Genomic DNA, 19979 nt, shown 5'->3' with positions numbered 1-19979 from the left:
TCGTGTACGCGGTGTCGACGAAGCCCAGGAGGTTATCGTAAGGGGGAGCCGAGTTCGACCATGTAATCGGCAATGCTCTGAAAGCGACGAGCCATGCAGTATACCTCTTGCACAGGTTCCTCGTGGTATGTCATGAGATACCTCACCAAGGCATCGAAGGCAGCAGAGCACTTTGACACAGTCAAGTTGAAGTACCAGGCTATCTCTTCCATTGAAGCATTTCTTGTTAGACGATAGAGCACGATCATCAGAGCCACGTCAGCTCTTACTTCCCATTGCCCTTCGTCTGGTGCCAATAGAGTCCCCAGTATGAACTTTCGTGGCAAACCATCCCTGCCCAATAAGCGCAGGGGATGCAATAGCTGGCGCAGTTCGCTCGCTGTGAATCGAAACAGCGAGCTGAATTGCACGGGAGGTAACAAATCGATGTTGAAACCAGACAAGCACGTGCTCACCCCCCCACTTCTCCCCACCCTCATCAGCTCTCAACCTCTCCTTCCTCCCCTTCCTCCCAAACTCGCCTCCTCAGTGCGATGGCCAGCTCGAGCGGAGCCGTCAAGGCGTCGAGCATCCGCCAGAAGTAGAACGCCTCTTCCTCCGACTTGCCCATCGTCTTGAAGAAATCCACCGCCTGTTTCGAGAGTGCCGATCATCTTATCTTGAACTCTCCTCCTAGTTTGTAAGAAGACCTTCTTCGTGTTGATGGCGACATCGATGCAACCCTGAATCGGACTTCGTCAGACAGCTATTTGTCCCCAACAAACCACCACCTTAATCAAGGCCAGCGCTGCCATCTTTCCTGCTGCAAAAACAAGTCAAGGAAACTGGAAATTCCAACCAGATCTATAGAATGATTGACGGTATTGATGACAGAAGACTGGGGCGATGACACAGGCTTCGAAACTACCCTGCTTATGATCGCCTTCAAACACTTTGTTGGATCTCTCGACAAATGATATGGATGGACATGAAGAGGACAATGAGATTCGGCCCAGCATCTCGTGCTGCATTGCCAAGAGAGGGCTGAGATCATGGGCTGCCATGGCGGGGGTCGGGCGCATGTCGCTGGCGCAGCAGCAGATCAGATCCCCATCGCCATGCATCATTTCTACCGTACTGTGCTGATAATTCGACTTTTTTGAGTTCAGCCGGGCCGGGGCCTCGGGGCAATTCCGAACGATTCCGGGCCGGGCCGACCGGACGGACAGGAGTGAAGCAAACTCTTCGAACACCCCCCCTACCCCCCTTTCCCCACGATCATCCAGGGAGACCTGACCCCCAACTTTACACGAAAACTCTCATGATTGTGGTCATCCGTCATCAGTTTGACCCTGTATCACTGACCACCCCTACCCCACCCCTAGATTGCAATGACCTACCCAGTGAAGTTGAGTTTCGCATTCGATATACCCCCTCCAATCATAGACCAAAGTACCGGTGATAATGCGAAAAAACAGCCAGATAAAGGTGGGGTGACTACCCCCACCATGTTGTTGAAAACTTGGGGGAGGGTTCGCTTCATGCAGGAAACTTTCGGTAAGCAAGGAAGAGGCAGAGGAGAAGGGGGGGGAGGGCGGGGGCGAAGGAGGGGGATGAGAAGGAGACAAGGACAAAATAGCAGAATAACAAGGAGGTAGTGGTAAGAAGCGCAGGTCAGATGAGCATGGAGCGGCTGTGTAAATGTAATTGAGGAAAGGAGATTAAAGTTTAGTGAGCTTGATGTTGACCGAGACTCTATGAAACTTTGCAAGAAGTGAAGGAGTAAGAAACTTTTTTCAAGCATGGTCGATTTTGTACATGTATAAGAGGATTGTATTCACTATCTGCTCTTTCAGGCCCTTCCTTGTAAAGCTGTGCAAGCTTGCTTGCCGGGCTTTCACCTTCGCTCGGAAACCGAGTAGTCTCGCGATGAAGTCGCATCGAAGCTTCCTGGATTTCATCGCATTAACCTGGGTCTTGCTCTCATCGTATTGTGTTCCCATCAGCTCGCAATCCTCCTATTTGCCCGTGCACTCTGTACAGCCATGGCCGACAGCAGGTGAAGGAGGGGCGATACAGGCAGCTGCAGATGGAGACTGGAACACAAACTGGGTGGCGAACCCTTGTAGATCGGGAAGTTGGCGCATGAATTCAGTGTTTAATGCACTTTTTAACGCTTGTGCGGATGGTTTATGTAGTGGAAGTTGTGATTGTCAAAGATCTGAACTGCAAAAAGCTACCGACAACAGTCAATATACAGGGGCTACCATTGAAGCCAACCATGCTGCGGGGATGTCTTGGGCGATTTTCCCGCTTTCGACAGGGCCAGAGAGGTTGGTTTCAGTGTATATTCGCGGTATTTGGGCAGTCGATACAAAACTATATGTTTTCACAGAAGACCAGGAGAAAGTCTTGTTGAGAACCCTGCAGCCCTCTGACAGCTATAACGAGATAATGATCTACAATCTCCCCAACAAACCAATAAGATCCATCCATATCAATGTTGCAAGCAGAGACGGACGAATGCTGGGATACTGTTATGCTGGAGTCGGCGACTGTATCACTATCGTAGTCACTGAGATCGCTGCCCAGAGGATCGATTGTTTCGAACAAGTCACGATGGACCTTGGGGATTATTTCTTGATAAGCTCTCTGCAGGCAGATTTCTCTGGTTCCACTCGTGCAAACTTGAGCTTCAGCACAGACGGAAATAATTTTTGGTTTGTCCAGAACATTGTTGACAACGTGATCAAAGGATACACCTCAGACTTCGTTCCGAACGTGACGGCCCGGTTTGCGTCCGTAAGGTTCGAGACCGATCCGAGCAGCGTCTGGACGAAAGTCTACGTGAAAGACATCAAATTCTTCGGGAAGAATGCTTCCAAAGAGAGTTGCTTCAATGGTTGCTCAGGCCATGGCACCTGCACCGCGTCCCAGGAGAGCTCTCACTGTGAGTGCGAATCGGGGTATGGTGGGATAGATTGTTCGTTTCCCTCCTGTTCCGTACCCTGCGAAAATGGCGGACAATGTGTAGCTGGCAGATGCAAGTGCCTTCCCGGATTCGCGGGAACGAATTGCAACCAGACTCTCTGTCCGTCAGACTGTTCTGGCCATGGCGTGTGTTCGGATTCAATGTGTATCTGCGAACAGCCCTTTTCAGGAGCCGATTGCAGGTATGTGACGTACAACGTATCCGGCCATTCCATCTCGGTCTTGAACTACTCCATGTTGATAAAGGACGAGGCAAGGAAAGACCCACACTTAACTTCATTCTACAAGAGCCAGGAATCTTCACGATGCCCGCCGTCACAGCCATTCCTTTGCAACAATTCAGCATGTGTAAAGACGTTGGGCGAGTGCGCTCTCATGCATGCTACAGACCCCCCAGACTGGAACCCTGCTTCTTACGTCCCCGTCCCTCTCACCAGACTCAACTCCACCACAGCCTCAACAAGCTCCCAGCCCTCCGATAGCGGCAAGGTCATCGACGGCAACGATGGAAGCGGAGGCTTCTGGCAGAGTGGGACCTGCTACCCGACCGGCTACGTAGGGTACGCGGAGGTCAACATCCTTCTCCACGCCTGCGAGGAAGCCGGGAGGTGCAACAGCTCCACCAGCGGCAGCCTGGCAGCAGCGACGGACGGGTCGACATCGAGCGCGGCATCGGTATCAGCCGGGGCGAGCGGGCAGGCATGGCTGGAGGTCAGCCTGCAGAGCGCGTCGGCACTGGTCGCCATCACGATCAAGGTGACCTCGAGCGCCTCGACACAGGTAGTCGTCAAGGGGAAGGACGCGGGCGGGAGCTGGGTCAGCTTGGCGACAACGTCATCGTCGTACACGGTAGCGGATCTGCGGGTAGGGTCAGGGGCAGGGAGGTTTGTAGCGATCCGGCTTGAGAGCTCGTCGTCGATGAACGTGTTCGAGCTGTCGGCCAGGTCGGGCCCATGCATGGAGTACGCGACCGTGAGCTTCGAGACGGTGCAGACAGTGTCGGCGATCTCGATACGACACTGGGCAGGGTCAACGGCCGGCGTGAACCACACGGTGTACGAGACGAGCCTGGACGGAGAGACATGGAAGACACTGCGAGACGGGGTCGACCCGTATCTGATCGGGGCCCTAGACACGGCCTTGGAGCCGGGGGAGGCGATGAGGTACATACGGGTGAGGCACGTGTTGGAGGAGGGAGTGGCGATGAAGGTGTACGTGTGGGAGATAACGGCGTGGGGGGAGGCAGGGCGGTGGGGGGAGAAGCCACCAGTACGGGAGAATGCGGTGGACTTTAGGGATCTGCTGGGGGTCAACGGCATCTGGGGTTGGAGTCGGAGCATGTACTCGTCGAGTATACCAAGAGGCGAAGGCTTGTGGATGTACAAGAATATGAGCAGGCATGGGAGGAACTACCACAACTGGAACTGGGACGTGCCTGATCCTGATATTGTCCCTCCATTCAGCGACATGGTAGCGCGTGGATCTACAGACTATGGTGAAAATCCTGGTCACTCTAGCAAGCTCAATCAGGACTGGTTGAATTGGGACATAGAGTACACGACATGGAAGGCTGTTCTCAAAGACGTGATCACTTGCATACAGTTCACCAGCGACATGTTCCCTCAGAGGGTGTGGGATAGCCCCTACCTCGCTGCTTACCGATACGGTTTCGCTTTCGCAAAGCATTTCGGTCGGTCCAGCGGTACCGGCGACGTGTCGACACTTGAGGTCGGCAACGAGCCCTGGATGGTGCAGAAGGGCTACGAGGACCCGCGCTTCTACAGCGACATCTTGCTGGGCATGGCGAGGGGAGCCAAGGAGGCGGACCCGCTGATGCGCGTGCTGCCGGCAACCTTCGCAGGCGCAAGCGACACGCTGTCTCGCATCAACCAGACGCACATCAAGTACCTAGACGGGCTAAACACCCACCTGTACAGCTACGTGCAGACCACGGTAGGGCGGAAGGGAGTACACCCGGAGCATCCGATGTCGTCGATCCACGCGGCGGACTGGATGTTCCGGTTCAGAGACCGGAACGCCCCCGGGCTGCCGATCTACTTGACGGAGTACGGGTGGGACTCAGCTGGGGGCGGGGAGACGTGCGACCCGCCGGCAGAGAGAGCGACAGATCCGCCGTTCCCGGAGTGTGTGAGCGAGCGGAGCCAGGCGATCTACGCGGTACGAGGAGCGCTGGTGCTGGCGAGGAAGGGGTACGCGAGGCTGACGTGGTTCTTTTACGGGAACTCAGCCATCTCGCTGCAAGACTGGGACAGGACGAAGGGGCTCTTCTCGAGGTCCGGGCTGGTGAGCTCCGGGAGCGCAGGGTACCAGGAGAAGATGGCGCTACGGGCGCTGGAGATCTTCGTGGAGACGCTGGGGAGCAAGCGCTTCCTCGGGGTCGTGCGAGAAGACTCTAGCGCGTACGTGTACGAGCTGGGCGACGCAGGCGGGCGTGTGACGCACTTGGCGGGGTGGCTACCGATCGACGGAGAGGAGGAGCGGGAGGAGGAGGTGAGCTTTGAGTATGGGGGAGCGCCATCGGGAGAGGCATGGCGGCTGGGGAGCGACGAGTACGTGAAGGCGACGGCTCCATCATGGGATGGTCAGAAGTGGACGGTGAAGCTTTCGGTTTACGTGTATGTTGTGGCTTTGAACTTTTCTCGCCTTGATTGTGCCTTGTGCGTGAATGGAAACTGTGTGAATGGAACCTGTGTATGCGACAAAGGGTTCGAAGGGCCAGGTTGTGATCGCGTATCATGTCCGAACTCCTGCTGGCAAAGGGGAACCTGTCAGGCAAACGGAACTTGCATCTGCGACAAATACCTCGGAGCAGATGGACAAGGTCTTTATCAACTGTGCCAACCGGAGGACTTTTATCAGAAGGGAAATTGCAGAGACAGTCCAATCGAGTTCGACCCTGCACATGCCTGTGAGATCGTCAGGTGCCCAAACAATTGCAATGGGCATGGCGAATGCACAAAACTTGGATGTGTCTGCAACGTTGGTTGGTCCGGCGATCATTGCGACCAACAACCTTGTCCGTACAATTGCAGATCTCATGGAGTTTGCACGAACGGATCTTGTGTTTGCCGACAAGGATTCGTTGGTGATTCATGCGAGTGGCCCGATCAATTCCTACCTTCCCAAGTTTGTGACAACTCCCATCCTGTCTTGTGCAACAATGGGATCTGTTCAAAGTCAAGAGGCGAGTGTGCTCTCATGCATGCTACAGACCCCCCAGACTGGAACCCTGCTTCTTACGTCCCCGTCCCTCTCACCAGACTCAACTCCACCACAGCCTCAACAAGCTCCCAGCCCTCCGATAGCGGCAAGGTCATCGACGGCAACGATGGAAGCGGAGGCTTCTGGCAGAGTGGGACCTGCTACCCGACCGGCTACGTAGGGTACGCGGAGGTCAACATCCTTCTCCACGCCTGCGAGGAAGCCGGGAGGTGCAACAGCACCAGCGGCAGCCTGGCAGCAGCGACGGACGGGTCGACATCGAGCGCGGCATCGGTATCAGCCGGGGCGAGCGGGCAGGCATGGCTGGAGGTCAGCCTGCAGAGCGCGTCGGCACTGGTCGCCATCACGATCAAGGTGACCTCGAGCGCCTCGACACAGGTAGTCGTCAAGGGGAAGGACGCGGGCGGGAGCTGGGTCAGCTTGGCGACAACGTCATCGTCGTACACGGTAGCGGATCTGCGGGTAGGGTCAGGGGCAGGGAGGTTTGTAGCGATCCGGCTTGAGAGCTCGTCGTCGATGAACGTGTTCGAGCTGTCGGCCAGGTCGGGCCCATGCATGGAGTACGCGACCGTGAGCTTCGAGACGGTGCAGACAGTGTCGGCGATCTCGATACGACACTGGGCAGGGTCAACGGCCGGCGTGAACCACACGGTGTACGAGACGAGCCTGGACGGAGAGACATGGAAGACACTGCGAGACGGGGTCGACCCGTATCTGATCGGGGCCCTAGACACGGCCTTGGAGCCGGGGGAGGCGATGAGGTACATACGGGTGAGGCACGTGTTGGAGGAGGGAGTGGCGATGAAGGTGTACGTGTGGGAGATAACGGCGTGGGGGGAGGCAGGGCGGTGGGGGGAGAAGCCACCAGTACGGGAGAATGCGGTGGACTTTGGGGATCTGCTGGGGGTCAACGGCATCTGGGCGTGGGGAGGACAAGGATGGTCAAATTTAGCTCGAGATGGCTGGGGGCCTCGTCGGTATACGAAGATGGCAAAACATGGGAGGAACTACCACAACTGGAACTGGGACGTACCTGATCCTGATGTCACGCCTGATTACGAAAAGATGTCATGTGGGTTAGGAACCAACGCATTGTGGTGGCTCGACTGGAGCTGGGAATATCCTGGATGGAAGGCAGCAGACCTTGAAGTTCATACCTGCCTTCAGTTCACCAGCGACATGTTCCCTCAGAGGGTGTGGGATAGCCCCTACCTCGCTGCTTACCGATACGGTTTCGCTTTCGCAAAGCATTTCGGTCGGTCCAGCGGTACCGGCGACGTGTCGACACTTGAGGTCGGCAACGAGCCCTGGATGGTGCAGAAGGGCTACGAGGACCCGCGCTTCTACAGCGACATCTTGCTGGGCATGGCGAGGGGAGCCAAGGAGGCGGACCCGCTGATGCGCGTGCTGCCGGCAACCTTCGCAGGCGCAAGCGACACGCTGTCTCGCATCAACCAGACGCACATCAAGTACCTAGACGGGCTAAACACCCACCTGTACAGCTACGTGCAGACCACGGTAGGGCGGAAGGGAGTACACCCGGAGCATCCGATGTCGTCGATCCACGCGGCGGACTGGATGTTCCGGTTCAGAGACCGGAACGCCCCCGGGCTGCCGATCTACTTGACGGAGTACGGGTGGGACTCAGCTGGGGGCGGGGAGACGTGCGACCCGCCGGCAGAGAGAGCGACAGATCCGCCGTTCCCGGAGTGTGTGAGCGAGCGGAGCCAGGCGATCTACGCGGTACGAGGAGCGCTGGTGCTGGCGAGGAAGGGGTACGCGAGGCTGACGTGGTTCTTTTACGGGAACTCAGCCATCTCGCTGCAAGACTGGGACAGGACGAAGGGGCTCTTCTCGAGGTCCGGGCTGGTGAGCTCCGGGAGCGCAGGGTACCAGGAGAAGATGGCGCTACGGGCGCTGGAGATCTTCGTGGAGACGCTGGGGAGCAAGCGCTTCCTCGGGGTCGTGCGAGAAGACTCTAGCGCGTACGTGTACGAGCTGGGCGACGCAGGCGGGCGTGTGACGCACTTGGCGGGGTGGCTACCGATCGACGGAGAGGAGGAGCGGGAGGAGGAGGTGAGCTTTGAGTATGGGGGAGCGCCATCGGGAGAGGCATGGCGGCTGGGGAGCGACGAGTACGTGAAGGCGACGGCTCCATCATGGGACGGACGTTCTTGGTCTATCAAGTTGTCTGTGTATCCCATAGTGGTGGAAGTCTTGTCTTCACTTCCCCTCCCCCCTTCCTTGTCTGCCACGTCCAGGTCCAACCGTCAGCTTTTCTTCTCCTTCCAGTGGCTGACTTTGTGCCGTAGGTATCGACATTGCTCGTACCCTCTTAGCTGGAAGCAGGTCGCATCGAATGTCACAGCGCTTGAGAACAGGTTGCCATCGCATTCATTCAGTTGGCTTCTGATGTGGATTTCAGTGACGTCATCACTGGTGGGATGGGAGCATTTCTCATTCCCGGTTCGATGGAAGTTTGGTTGTGCGCCAAGCATCATCCATGTGCAATGGCGGTATAGCAACTTGGCAACTGAACTTGTCACTAATGATTGACTCACTTGCTGATCAGAACCAACACTTTTGCTTTGTATATGACGAAGTGAAGGAGAGCTTCGTTCCATGGTACCCCAACCTCTCCTCACTTGACTTGTGTCTTGGAGTGAAATTTTGACATTATGATCAGGGGCTTGAAGTCTGAGACAGTAAACTGACAGTACTGAATACTTTAATGTATTCATCATCGGCACCGGCTTTGTACATGCCACCGTTAACGTGCTAGATTGCTGCACTGACAGTAAAATACTTTTTAATGCTGCTGCCTGTCCCCCCCCCGCCGCCGCAACCCGCCGGGGCCCGGTCACGGTGGACGGTCACCTCACACCGGGGGGGCCGGGGCATATCTCAAGGCTGAGCGGTAACTTGATACCATCATCGGATCATTACACCTAACTTACAACTTGACAATTTGTCACGTCTACTAATGGCCCGACCCGGGCCCGTCCACTCAGTCACGCCCGGCCCGGCGCCGTTCGCCTTGAATCAACCTGCCGGGCCGGGCCGTTCGGAAGTTCGGACTCCGTTCCGAGTTCCGTTGCATGCAAAAACGGTTGCAACAGGATCGTTACATCCGCACGTGCATTGCGAGGTCACTTTGAACGGGCGGTGAGGAGCAGGAGCGGAGATCAGCAGCTGAGGAGAGGGAGCGAGACATTCTCTCCAGTTCTGTCCTGACAACTTGCTTGCGAACGCAATCGTCTGAGAGGAGCTTGAACAGAAAGAAGAAACTCCTGTTCTAACTGTTCTCGTCGAAACATGTCTTCGTTCAGGAATGCAGTGAAGCGCAAAACCCACAAGGAGCGAGCGCAACCAGCTGCTCGAGCCAAATTTGGATTGCTGGAGAAGCACAAGGATTATGTGCAGAGAGCAAGAGACTTCCACAGGAAGCAGGGCCAACTCAAGATTCTTCGAGAGAAGGCCGCTTTTAGGAACCCTGATGAGTTCTACTTCAAAATGCAATCTTCCTCTACAAAGCGTGGTGTCCATCAAGTCAATCGTGACAATAGCCTGGACGATGACACTATCAAACTCCTTAAGAGTCAGGTTCACTCTGCGAGCTCTTGCACCTATTTCCTCATTATCTGATAGGACATGAACTACGTGAAGATGAAGTTGCAGACAGAGAAGAGGAAGCTAGGTTCTCGCCAAAGCCGTCATGTCTCGGTTTCTTTGACATGCACTCTGCAGACAAACTGGAAGGAGATCTTCATTGCTTGTCGGCTATGGCGGCGATCCCGAAACAAAACAAACACACGATCTTTCTCGATTCAGATGAGGAGCCTGAAGATCTCGACCTCGCCGAATATTTTGACACGTGAGGAAATTCCACATGTCGATTGATTCTGAACAGAAGTTGGCGGTTGTGCAGAGTTCCAGAGCTGCTAGATCAGAGTCATAACAGACAAAGAAAAGATCAGCTGGAAGAATATAATGAGGTGGCTCGAAGTAGCAACAAGTTTGAGAGATTGATCTTTGTTCATGACAGCCGAAAATTCCGGGCAGAACGCTGAAAAAGGCAAATGATACTTCCATGCAGCGTTGCCGCCTGACTACTTACTGCAGATGCAAAAGGAGAAAGAGCGAAGATACCTCGAAATCACTGAACGAGAAAAACGAAAGCGAAAACTAGGTGAGACCTTGAACCCTGACAATCCCTCGCGTTACTCTCGTCGTGTCGACAGAGAGAGCGGCCAAACATCTGGAGACCGAGCGTTTGCTCATGGTATAGCTCGTTGATGTTTCTATTTTGGTGTCTAATTTGCTTTCAGGGCAAAGGCAAAAAGAGAAAGATCAAGGTAAACTTCTGATCACATTCCTCTTTTGTTTGAACAAGGAGGCAGAAAGCAGAGAATGGTCAACCCGCGCAGTATGTGTGGCGACAGGAAAGGAAACGATGAAATGCTACATCCGCTGCGAATCTGGCTCTCAATCTAGAGCTGGAATTCAACCACTTCTTGCAAAATACAAGTTCAAATCATTTGTTTGCACCGATGAAGTCCTGCAACGACTTATCCTCGGTTCTTTTCTTCTTTTCCATTTTGCTTCTCATTTTGCTTCATCGCAAAAGCACCTCTACGAGTTTGGTTTATTCGTAGACTCTCACTTCATGGCACAAACATAACCTCCAAAACTTCATTCAGACGTACTTCTTACTCGAAGTTGTGTGGCTTGAGGTCAGAAGGCTTGATGAAAACAACATCAGTGCCGAGCTCGCCGTTTCCAGCCTGAGTGCTGTCGGCCTTGGCGGCAAGGGCGTAGGTGGCAGTGTGCTTGTTGTGGAGGGACTGGAACTGCGAGAAATTCAGCGCGAATCAAGATACATCATCGCACTGCACTATGTAGGTACACCTATCAGTCCTTGCGTGTACAAATTCAAAGTCTATCCAAGCCTCTTCTCCCTCTCGCTACCATAATGATTCAACCTTGTAGTCAACAACATGATGGCCACCGCATTTCCATGATGTGCTAACGAACCCTATTTCAAAAGTGCAAGCTACATCATCCTATGCTTGTTGCCGTGCTCACGCATTCTGGTACTGTTCTTCACTCATCCCCCACCATCATCACACCAGCATCTCACTTCGCATCACCAATGCTTTTCTTCAAGTAGCTATGCTTGACAGCTTTCTCTTTCAAATTCAACCCATCATATTTCACAATCATCCTTGCTCAAACGTTATCATCGCAGATCTGATCTCATTTCTCCCTTCCCAAGCATTTACACGGAAAATAGCAATCCCATCATCCTCAGCTATCTCCAATACGGCGATTAACAATGTTCTTCCGGGTAGTTTCTCTTTTTCCTCTTCTTCTTATTCAGCTTTCCTTTCTCTTCTTTCGCCAATTGCTCTTCTCCCTTCTCCCACCATCGATACACAATTCACTCACCATTCTCTTTTTGAGATGCCGCGATGACTCTTCGACTAAAAAAATACAAATTTGGAACTTATTGCGGATGAGTTCTCCTATTCTTCTCTGGATCTGGGTAGATAGATATTACCCAATATGCATTATAGCATCACTTATAAAAGTTAACACTTTGATACCAAGGGTTTTTTACTGTAGAAGAACTTTTGAATAATATGGAACTTCGGACGAACATTGGTAAACAGCAACATTCCTGAGGCAGACTCGTTGATATTTTTTAAAAAAAAGTTTTTTTAAGGTCTTTCTTTCTCTTTCTTTTCATTTTGGAATTTTTGCCGCAAGTTCAGACTGCGCCATGGGCGCTTGGTGGTTGCTTGTGAGCGCGGTGCTGTTGCAGGCAGGGGGAAGGGCAGGGGCAGGGGCAGGGGCAGGAGGAGGAAATGGACCAGTAGTAGCAAGATGGGATGGAGTTGGAGTTGGAGCAGAGCCGGCGGCCTTTGCGAGTCCAGGAGAAGCGAGATCGGGGAATAACAGAATCCGCCATGCGCTGATGTCGGAAACCAACTTGACCAAGGCCATGGAGGAGTTGAGATCCACATCTTCTCTGCGGAATTTTGTTAAGACAAGGTCAACTCCCATATTTTCAATTCGAGTGTTCTGATTGTTGCATTCATTGATTTCTCTTGTCGGTCGGATCGCATGGACAGGAACGTGCAGGCCGTCAGTGACAGGCTCGATCGAGGAATGAAACACAAGATTGTTTCATTTTCTGGTTCCTAACGTTCAATTTCTGGTCGGTGAGTGATGAAACTTGAAGGTGGTTCGGCGTTTGGGGAGCTTTCTTCGGCCCTTGCCAACTCGTCGAAGAGCGTAGACTACGTAGTTCCTGTCACTGACAACGGGGGGTCGTCAGGAGAGATTCGACGTGTCTTTGGGGGATCAGCAGTTGGTGACATACGATCAAGATTGATGCATGTTGCTCCCATAGAGAAGTCGTGTTACCACCTGAGAAATATGCTGCAAACAAGGCTTGATCCTTATAACGAAAGCAAGGCTATGTTTCAGATGAAAGAATTTTGCAGCGCACATGCAGATGACTGGAAGTCGATGACAGAGAATGAGAGGATTATTCTTGTTCTCCTTTCAATCTTCATCAAGATGGCAACTGCCTATGACTCAACGAACTCCAGCGATGTTTGGTTTCAGTTTAGGAGTTCCAACTTTGGTAACCTGGTCCTTCACAGCCTAAAGTTTGTTTTAGGCGGTCTGGAGGAAGCAATTCGATGGTTCTCCTTTGCACTGTTGGTGCCTGAGACGACAAGAGTATTTCCTTGTACATTAGATCTTGAACAAAGTTCAGATGAACAAACCACATTTTTGACTCAGCTAACAAACGGAGATTTCCGTGGACATTGGCCAGCTGGAATTGAATTAGGAGCTGAGCTTGAGGATGGGCAGATTATTCTGGGACAGGATGAGATATCTCACCCACCAGTGGAAGAGGGTGGGTCTCCCCCTCCGCTTCGTTGGAAGAGGCTCAGAAGGGTTTTGTCTGTGGACAAGAATCTCTTTGGGGGCTCTGACAGAGCTCCGCCATCCAAGATCTGTAAGATGTTCTACAGCCTCAGCACAACGGGAGAGAGGATCAAACCTTCTGCAAACTTGAACATCCTTCCAGTCCTGGAGACGGCAGAGGTACTCTACCAACATGGTGTTTCAGGCTGTTGTGGTGATACCTGACTTTCCAGCTGATCTTGTACGGACCGGGGAGCCTTTTCACTTCGGTGATGCCCAGCCTCATTCTACCTGGGATGGGAGAGGCAGTTGCATCGAGCAAGGTCAGTTGCCACATGACAGTCAGCTGCTCTCCTCGCAGCAAGAGAATCTAATTTCCTTGTCGTGATTGGGATCTATTGGTTAGGCTCAAAAGCTCCTTCTTCTAAATGGCAACTCAGACCGAGAATCTGGGAACATGACTGCATTGGAGTATCTTTCTCCTGTCACTGCTCCGACGGATCTAACGTTCCGCAGATTCGCTCAGGCGATCGCATCGGGATTCAATCGCTACGGAGAGTGTGAACATGATCTGAGCGCTTATCTGAATTATGTTTGAAATTAGCTAGCGTTTTCAGGATTTTTCCTAGTTCAAATCCCTGCCCGCAGGATTTTCCTGAAATCACAAGCTTTGTTAAAACTATTTTATGTGAGAGGAATCCGAGTACCCCTACTTTTGAGTGTCTTGAAAGGGGATGTTTTATTTATTGAAAATATTGAAAATAATAATGATGAAAACAGGAGATTTTAATTAGGGAAATTTTTTCACTTAACTCTGGACCTCTAATTGCTCCTACCCCCCAAATCCTGAGTTTCCTGCGTAGTAGTTTATTGCGCCCTCCGGCCCCCCCCACCCCCCACCCCCCCTTTCAGACCTGCAACCCGCGCAAATCGCTCAGCATGGCCACAGCTGCTGGATCGCAAGGTAGCCGTCAGAAATGCTTGTTCGGTTCACGATGCAAGGTTAGGGACGACGCAGCTCAACTGTATCAATGTACTGCCTGCTCAAACATGTTTCATCATCTTTGTGCTAGTGAATGGAGTGAAGAGTGGAGCGATTGTGGTTGCTCAACTCGCAACCCGAAAGGAACAAAGGGACCAAAAACTTCAGCGCAGCAGCAAACCCCAAAAGGTGTTCCTTCCATCTCTGAAGAACAAATCGTGGAATCAATTGTGGAATACGTTTCAGAAACTAACAGAACTAGAGGGGTATGCAACGAGGAGAACGATCACGACGCAGACGGAGTTGCAGAGAGGGAGGGAGGCGGAGACGAAGCCTCGGACGAGGAAGAAGAAGAAGACGACGACGATGACGATGAAGAGGAAGTGGAGGAAGTGGAAGGCGAGGACGAACAAGAAACAAGAGAAAAAATTGAGTCTGTCAAAGACAGGATGCTGTCGGACAATTCGAAGGCATGTTACTTGAGTTCTGTAAGTCAACTGATTGCATGGTTGTATGAAACCAAACCATTTTGTTTGAATCACGAATTCAAAAGTTGTTTAGACAACGAACCCAGAAATCGTGGTCCAATTACGAAGAAGATCAAAGAACTGTTGAAGAGAAGAGAATTGTTACCATTCAACTCGAGAAGGTTCTCTTACAAGCGATGGACAAGCTATGTGGTCAATGTCATGATGAAGAACAAAACTTTTGCAAGAGAAGCTTGATCAGATGGTGGCAGGCAATTAACAGCTGAGACTGAAGCAAGACTGCATGATGGAAAAGATGGAGGCGGAATTCAAGCAGATTGTCAACTATTTTAAACAGTCTCCGCAAAAGAATGAGGAAAATCGCCTGCTATTGTTACAACAGCCTGAAGTTTCTATGCAACAAAATCATGGCCACGAGAACTTCACGGTGCAAATGCAACTACGAGAAGTGTACACAAAGCTACAGGAAGGGTGGGACATGCACAAACGGATGATAGAGAATTTGCAGCAGCAACAATTTGAATTGCTCCAGCACCTACAAAGGCAGCAGCAGCCGCAGCAGGTAGAGCAACCGCGGCAAGTGCAACAACGGCAAGAGGAAGTAAGTCAGGAGCCACTTCATTCACAGCAACAGCCGGAAGTACAGCAGTGCCAAGGTCAGAGGCTTCTTCCGGAAGATATACGAGTATCGGACGAGGCAGGAGTAACAGAGGCAGCCTGGAGCATTTGGCATTGTGGCAACAATTTAAAAGGAATTCCACCGCTGAAACGTATGAGAGGAAAAGATTTGAGACAGAAGAGCCAAGATAAACGATTGACAGATATGAGGTTTTTCATGAAGCATTTTCATCAATTCATAAGGAAGGTGATCAGGGACAGCGAACAGGACGGTGACAATGAAGCGAGAAGGAGGGAAATGGACCAACTGGTTTGTATAGAGCTGGTTTGTATAGAGCGGGGGAATCCTTCAGTCCGAGAAACGAATGCTTTCTTCATGAAGTATGCCAATGAATACCTGAATTGGAAGCCGCTAGTAGCAGTTTGACGAATCGAGGTGGACAGCTAAAATGGACAAGTTATGTTCGCAAACTGCGAGTCAAGTATAAGTATAGACCTGATGAACTGGAGTGGCTGTGGAATTGAAGTTTAGATCTTACATAAATGTTATGAATCTGAACTCACTTGGAGAATACTCGAACCAAGGGTGACGTAAACATGCAACGTGTTGACTCTGACTGTGAAAATTTTGGCTAAGTGTTGGTCACTCTGAGGCGGGTGGTCACACAAAGCGGGGGTGGGGATGGGGGTTCGATGTGCAGGGGTGGGTACTAAATGATGAGTTTAGGGGGGTGGGGTCCATTTCCGAAGAATTTTTATGTCACTTCTATAGTAAATCGAAAAACTGACAATAAAGAATTGTAATATCCTGATTTGGTCTTACAAGTCTAAGTATAGGACTGATGTTTGAGAGCGCTGACATTCTGCTCTGAAAATGCCAGATTGTGCTGCCAGAAGGATGCAGCATCCGATACCAAGAGGACGAGCCCTTCCTGATGCTCTGCAATATTCACTTGCTGACATGCAAATGCTCGTAAACATTTCCATTCTTTCCATGTGAAGGGATCAAGTTCACTTACTACGTTGCTTTGGTAAGCAGATGTTCTAATCGGCAACATGCGCGTGGGAAATTTTGTCCTGTAGTGTTGATGCAGCTGTTGGATGACGTAGTAATGAAATCGAAAGGGTGATGGCATACCGTACGGCCCAGTGCCGCTGAGCGGCGGCTTGCCGCTAGCCTATAGTACCGCCGGTATAGGCCCTCTGACTCCGGGAGCCCCGGCCGGACCGGGGCGAACTCGGAACATCCGACTCATGATGATGCCAGATCGGATCCGGCGGGACCCGAGGGGCCTAGTACCGACGTCCGGGCGGCGGCCCGGGGCCCGGCCGGGCCACTGAGGCCGATCTGCCGGACTCCTCGGCGCCGCCCGCGGCCGACCCGCCGCCCGGCGGGCCGGACCGGGCGGCGGCGGGGCGGCCCGGGACTCGGTCCGAAATAAAACCCTCATCCCCGCTCAACTTTAATTGACTCTTGGGAGGACTGTGCCATGGCGGCTTAGTTGTCAGGTAAAGCAAGCAGACATTGCGAAGGGGGGGGGAGAAGGAAGTGAAATGCAGGAGAATGGAAAAGTAAGAGGAAAGATAGGATAGGGGCGACAAAAAAGCATTTGTGAGCAAGGAAGGAATGAGGAAGGAGCAAGGGTACAATACCAACCTTGAAGGGAAACGGATCAGTGAAGTTGGAGGAATCACCTACAACAACACTAGATTTTTGAAAAATATGATGCAATTCAGGGTGACTTGATTATTGATTTGGCCATAGATCATTATCGAGAACAAGGAAATACGATATTGATCTTCCGCAATGACGGAAAGTTTGGCGTTGCTGTCAAACAACGAACGCCGAACAAGATCTTCAAGAGCTCTGATATTTGCGACATTATGCTTGATGTGCTTGGCACTGGTTTCTTTTATTGCAACCAATCGTGACGGTAGCAAGTTGTTGCAAACCACCATGGGAGGTCCCCTCAATTCAATCAAGCATACGAACGAAGGGAGATTTCATCCAAGGTCCCTGTTGGTGAGGCAGAAGCAGTACTTGTTGCAGCACACGAAACCGCAGTCACGTGCGGCAAATCTGCTCGGTGATGAGATTGTGCATGGTCTTTTCGGGGCGAAATCTTTTCCAAGGGTATCCACACCTCAGCTTGCCGCTGAGGAAGAGGCGGCTGAGGGCGAGGCGGCTGACTCGGTATGCTCATCTCGGAGAAGTCGTGTAAAAGTTGACATATACTATGCAGGAAGAAAATGAGTTCGCACCTGGGCAAGAAGTGGCCAACGTCAACATGACTTGGAGGCCTCACAGACTGCAAGATGAAGGCGTCAATGTGGATACTTGGTTCAGCCCTGACTTCATACACAACATGGATATGGAAGGCAAACCGCATATTGCATCTTATCTCAATGTGCAGTTGATATCGGACGATGATTCGCAAAATGTAAGGGAAGGATCTTGCACGCGGAGAAGTGACATATTGACCTTCCAGGGAACCGCCAGCAACTCGACAGGGAACAGCACTGCTGAGTCATCAGAGGGTGATGACGTCGAAGAGGATGGAGTGTTGCTCCCCACGGGAGGCATGGCATTCGAAGAGGACTATGTTGGGAGACCACCAAAAGCTCATTACAAGAGGAGGGTAAGATTCATGTGCTTTGCTTTGTGAAGGCTGACAAGATTGTCTCAGGTTCTTCCAGGCGTTAATGTTGATGGGAGTGTCTTCTGTGGACAAGCGCAAACGGGTGAAGCGATGGACTGCGGGTTTTCTGAGTGGAATGCTCGTTAGCGAACAGCATCTAACCTGGCTGAGAGGGGTCGGTGTTCAATTGTACACTTTGTTTAATTTGTGTTGTATTATTGCATTACAGTCGCATACATCACAACACAAAGGAAAAACTTGCTTGTGAGTCCCTGAGTATCTACTGCAGAGTTGGAGGCAGCCTCTTGGATGGCTGATATCTCTTCTGGACCCATTCAGTCTTTGCATCTGGGGTGGCCATGCCGTTGAGCTGCTCGCGCTCCTGTGAGGGGAGGTCAACATGGAACGGATCAACCTTGACAAGGAGTTGAGACCCACCTCACGGTTGCGGTCAGCCATTCTCTGCATGACCTTCTCGCGAGTTCCAGCAGGGATCCTGTCACGATGCTCTTTGGCCTTCTGGAGGGCAGCCTCCTGCTTGTCCTTGGGAAGGTCCTGCCGACACCGTGGTGAGTTGTTGTTGTCACATGAAGAGTAACCTCAAACCTCGAACTGAGCGATGATCATTCCGATTCTTGCCTCCTGCATGGTCATTCCATCCTGGACCGCCTTGATCATGTGCTGCTGAACTTGATCCTGAGACCAACGTCACAAACAAACATTTTCATGAATTCAAAACCCAGCTGCAGCACCTGATTTGTGAGTGTCTTCCCCCGAAGTTTTGCCTTAACGGCATGATCATTGAGATCATATTGATCGGCTTCGCCTCTGACATGCTCCATCAACGCGTCCCTGCCCATCAAAGGTCACATACAACGGTCACTTGCGCGGTAAACGCGAGAGGAACCTTGCAGCGTGGAATTTGAGGTCATCTTCGTCACTCAGGGGGAAGGTGACTTTCTTGGGATACTGGCACATTAAAACATATCAATATCCTACTTCAACCGAGCTTGACCCTACCTTAGGCTCGATGATGGCCATGTAAAGAGTGGCAGCTTGACGGTGGTTATGGCGGGGCGGCGTCTTCTCGTCAGCCTTGAAGAGATATTCATCAGATTGGACCTAGAAACTGAAAAGATAGAGACAATAGTCTAGAAGCTCTCTAGAAGTACGATGAAGAGCGGAGTCCAACATAGGCAAGCAGCGGAGGGGAGATGGAACAAAACGTGACAAGGCAATATCGTTGAGGTGGCTGATAGAAACGCATAGTAGCAACATGCTGAGGAGGCTGAGAGAAGAGAGACACGACGTCGACTGACCTTCTTCTGCTGACTTTCATGAGGGATGGCCGCATGGCAGACGGCGAGGAACGCAAGGGCAACAGCGATGTAGCGCATGGTGCTGGGAGGGAAAGGTCGGAGGTGTTTGGGGGGTGGGGGGTGGGCATGGATGCGTGAACTAGGGGGTAGTATTGCTCAACACAGGGGTAGTCGATCACACTTTGCTATTAGAAGTTGATATTTCCAATGACCAATAACTCCTACCACCCCCCCATTGCCTACCCTACCTAGAGACACGTACCCCCACCTGCCGTATCAGTCTTATCCCCGCCAACTCCACACAAGCACCCCTCCAAATCCCTTGATGTACCCTGTCTTGAACTGGTGGGGTAATGGTACCCACCCATTTGACTTTTGTTAACAACGACTTTGCCAACCTGTTATACCCTACCCATATGAATCCTATCAAGTCTTGGGTCAATAAACCGGTGCAAAGGAATCAATGAGTACCCCCTACCCGAAAAGTCCTCAAGTTCGATCCACCCTACCCCCTCATTTCATAATAATTCAATCCTAGGACCTGGACTAGAAAGATTTACTTGGACATACCGAGGTTGATAGTTTGGTACCCTCTTACTAGGACCCCGGTTCTAGAGACCTCTATTTCCTATGACCTGTCGTAAAGGTCTCTAAGGAACTGGCAACGGCGCCCCCCCGGCCACTGCCGGGCCGCACCGAGTCCGGGCCTCGCCCCGGTCGGTTCCGCTTCAATGTGCCCTCAGTGAGGCACAGGCTACTAGCTCGCGGCACCCGTACG

The 19979-nt window shown here is 51.9% G+C and overlaps 6 protein-coding genes across 6 annotated transcripts in view; 4 read left to right on the top strand and 2 right to left on the bottom strand.

Moving 5' to 3' along the window:
• GUITHDRAFT_131484 (hypothetical protein) overlaps positions 1-1043 on the bottom strand; it is a gene marked incomplete at both ends in the record, with an annotated part of 3155 nt that extends 2112 nt beyond the window's left edge. Inside the window, 6 exons of the mRNA XM_005842158.1 lie at positions 147-222; positions 270-379; positions 491-631; positions 690-722; positions 771-802; positions 908-1043. Coding sequence (XP_005842215.1) covers positions 147-222; positions 270-379; positions 491-631; positions 690-722; positions 771-802; positions 908-1043 — 528 coding nt within the window. The remainder of the gene's footprint in view (positions 1-146; positions 223-269; positions 380-490; positions 632-689; positions 723-770; positions 803-907) is intronic.
• Positions 1044-1908: 865 nt separating this feature from the next.
• On the top strand, positions 1909-8887 carry GUITHDRAFT_99015 (hypothetical protein; the record flags this gene model as incomplete). Its single annotated transcript, XM_005842157.1, has 4 exons — positions 1909-8474; positions 8526-8594; positions 8639-8729; positions 8786-8887. 4 exons carry the CDS (start codon positions 1909-1911, stop codon positions 8885-8887), a joined length of 6828 nt encoding a protein of 2275 aa, XP_005842214.1.
• A 641-nt stretch (positions 8888-9528) lies between these two features.
• Positions 9529-10580, top strand: GUITHDRAFT_99014 (hypothetical protein; the record flags this gene model as incomplete). Its single annotated transcript, XM_005842156.1, has 7 exons — positions 9529-9816; positions 9862-9910; positions 9961-10087; positions 10142-10208; positions 10336-10402; positions 10455-10495; positions 10542-10580. The coding sequence occupies 7 exons, from the start codon at positions 9529-9531 to the stop codon at positions 10578-10580; spliced, it is 678 nt and encodes a 225-aa protein (XP_005842213.1).
• A 1861-nt stretch (positions 10581-12441) lies between these two features.
• GUITHDRAFT_62729 (hypothetical protein) lies at positions 12442-13753 on the top strand (the record flags this gene model as incomplete). Its single annotated transcript, XM_005842155.1, has 5 exons — positions 12442-12994; positions 13061-13148; positions 13185-13335; positions 13389-13478; positions 13562-13753. Coding segments are annotated over 5 exons (1074 nt in total), but the record flags the coding sequence as incomplete, so codon positions are not given.
• A 3727-nt stretch (positions 13754-17480) lies between these two features.
• On the top strand, positions 17481-18043 carry GUITHDRAFT_99012 (hypothetical protein; the record flags this gene model as incomplete). Its single annotated transcript, XM_005842154.1, has 4 exons — positions 17481-17684; positions 17733-17882; positions 17931-17985; positions 18030-18043. The coding sequence occupies 4 exons, from the start codon at positions 17481-17483 to the stop codon at positions 18041-18043; spliced, it is 423 nt and encodes a 140-aa protein (XP_005842211.1).
• A 41-nt stretch (positions 18044-18084) lies between these two features.
• Positions 18085-19285, bottom strand: GUITHDRAFT_149734 (hypothetical protein). The gene is made up of 7 exons (XM_005842153.1): positions 19202-19285; positions 18903-18977; positions 18790-18851; positions 18635-18734; positions 18489-18578; positions 18321-18437; positions 18085-18264 (listed from the first exon to the last, which is right to left on the bottom strand). The coding sequence occupies exons 1-7, from the start codon at positions 19277-19279 to the stop codon at positions 18163-18165; spliced, it is 624 nt and encodes a 207-aa protein (XP_005842210.1). The 5' UTR covers positions 19280-19285; the 3' UTR covers positions 18085-18162.
• Positions 19286-19979: the final 694 nt, after the last annotated feature.

The sequence above is a fragment of the Guillardia theta genome (assembly GCF_000315625.1).
Source record: "Guillardia theta CCMP2712 unplaced genomic scaffold GUITHscaffold_1, whole genome shotgun sequence".
Lineage (NCBI taxonomy): Eukaryota > Cryptophyceae > Pyrenomonadales > Geminigeraceae > Guillardia > Guillardia theta.
This window is presented reverse-complemented; position numbering and strand designations above follow the sequence as displayed.

Bases quoted from the DNA above. Each gene is read 5' to 3' on its own strand.
- GUITHDRAFT_149734 (XM_005842153.1), bottom strand. From the start codon at position 19,279: ATGCGCTACATCGCTGTTGCCCTTGCGTTCCTCGCCGTCTGCCATGCG. The intron at 18,852-18,902 runs GTAGGGTCAAGC...TTAATGTGCCAG, and splicing joins TGGCCATCATCGAGCCTAAG to TATCCCAAGAAAGTCACCTT. The intron at 18,265-18,320 runs GTGGGTCTCAAC...CTCCCCTCACAG, and splicing joins TGGCTGACCGCAACCGTGAG to GAGCGCGAGCAGCTCAACGG.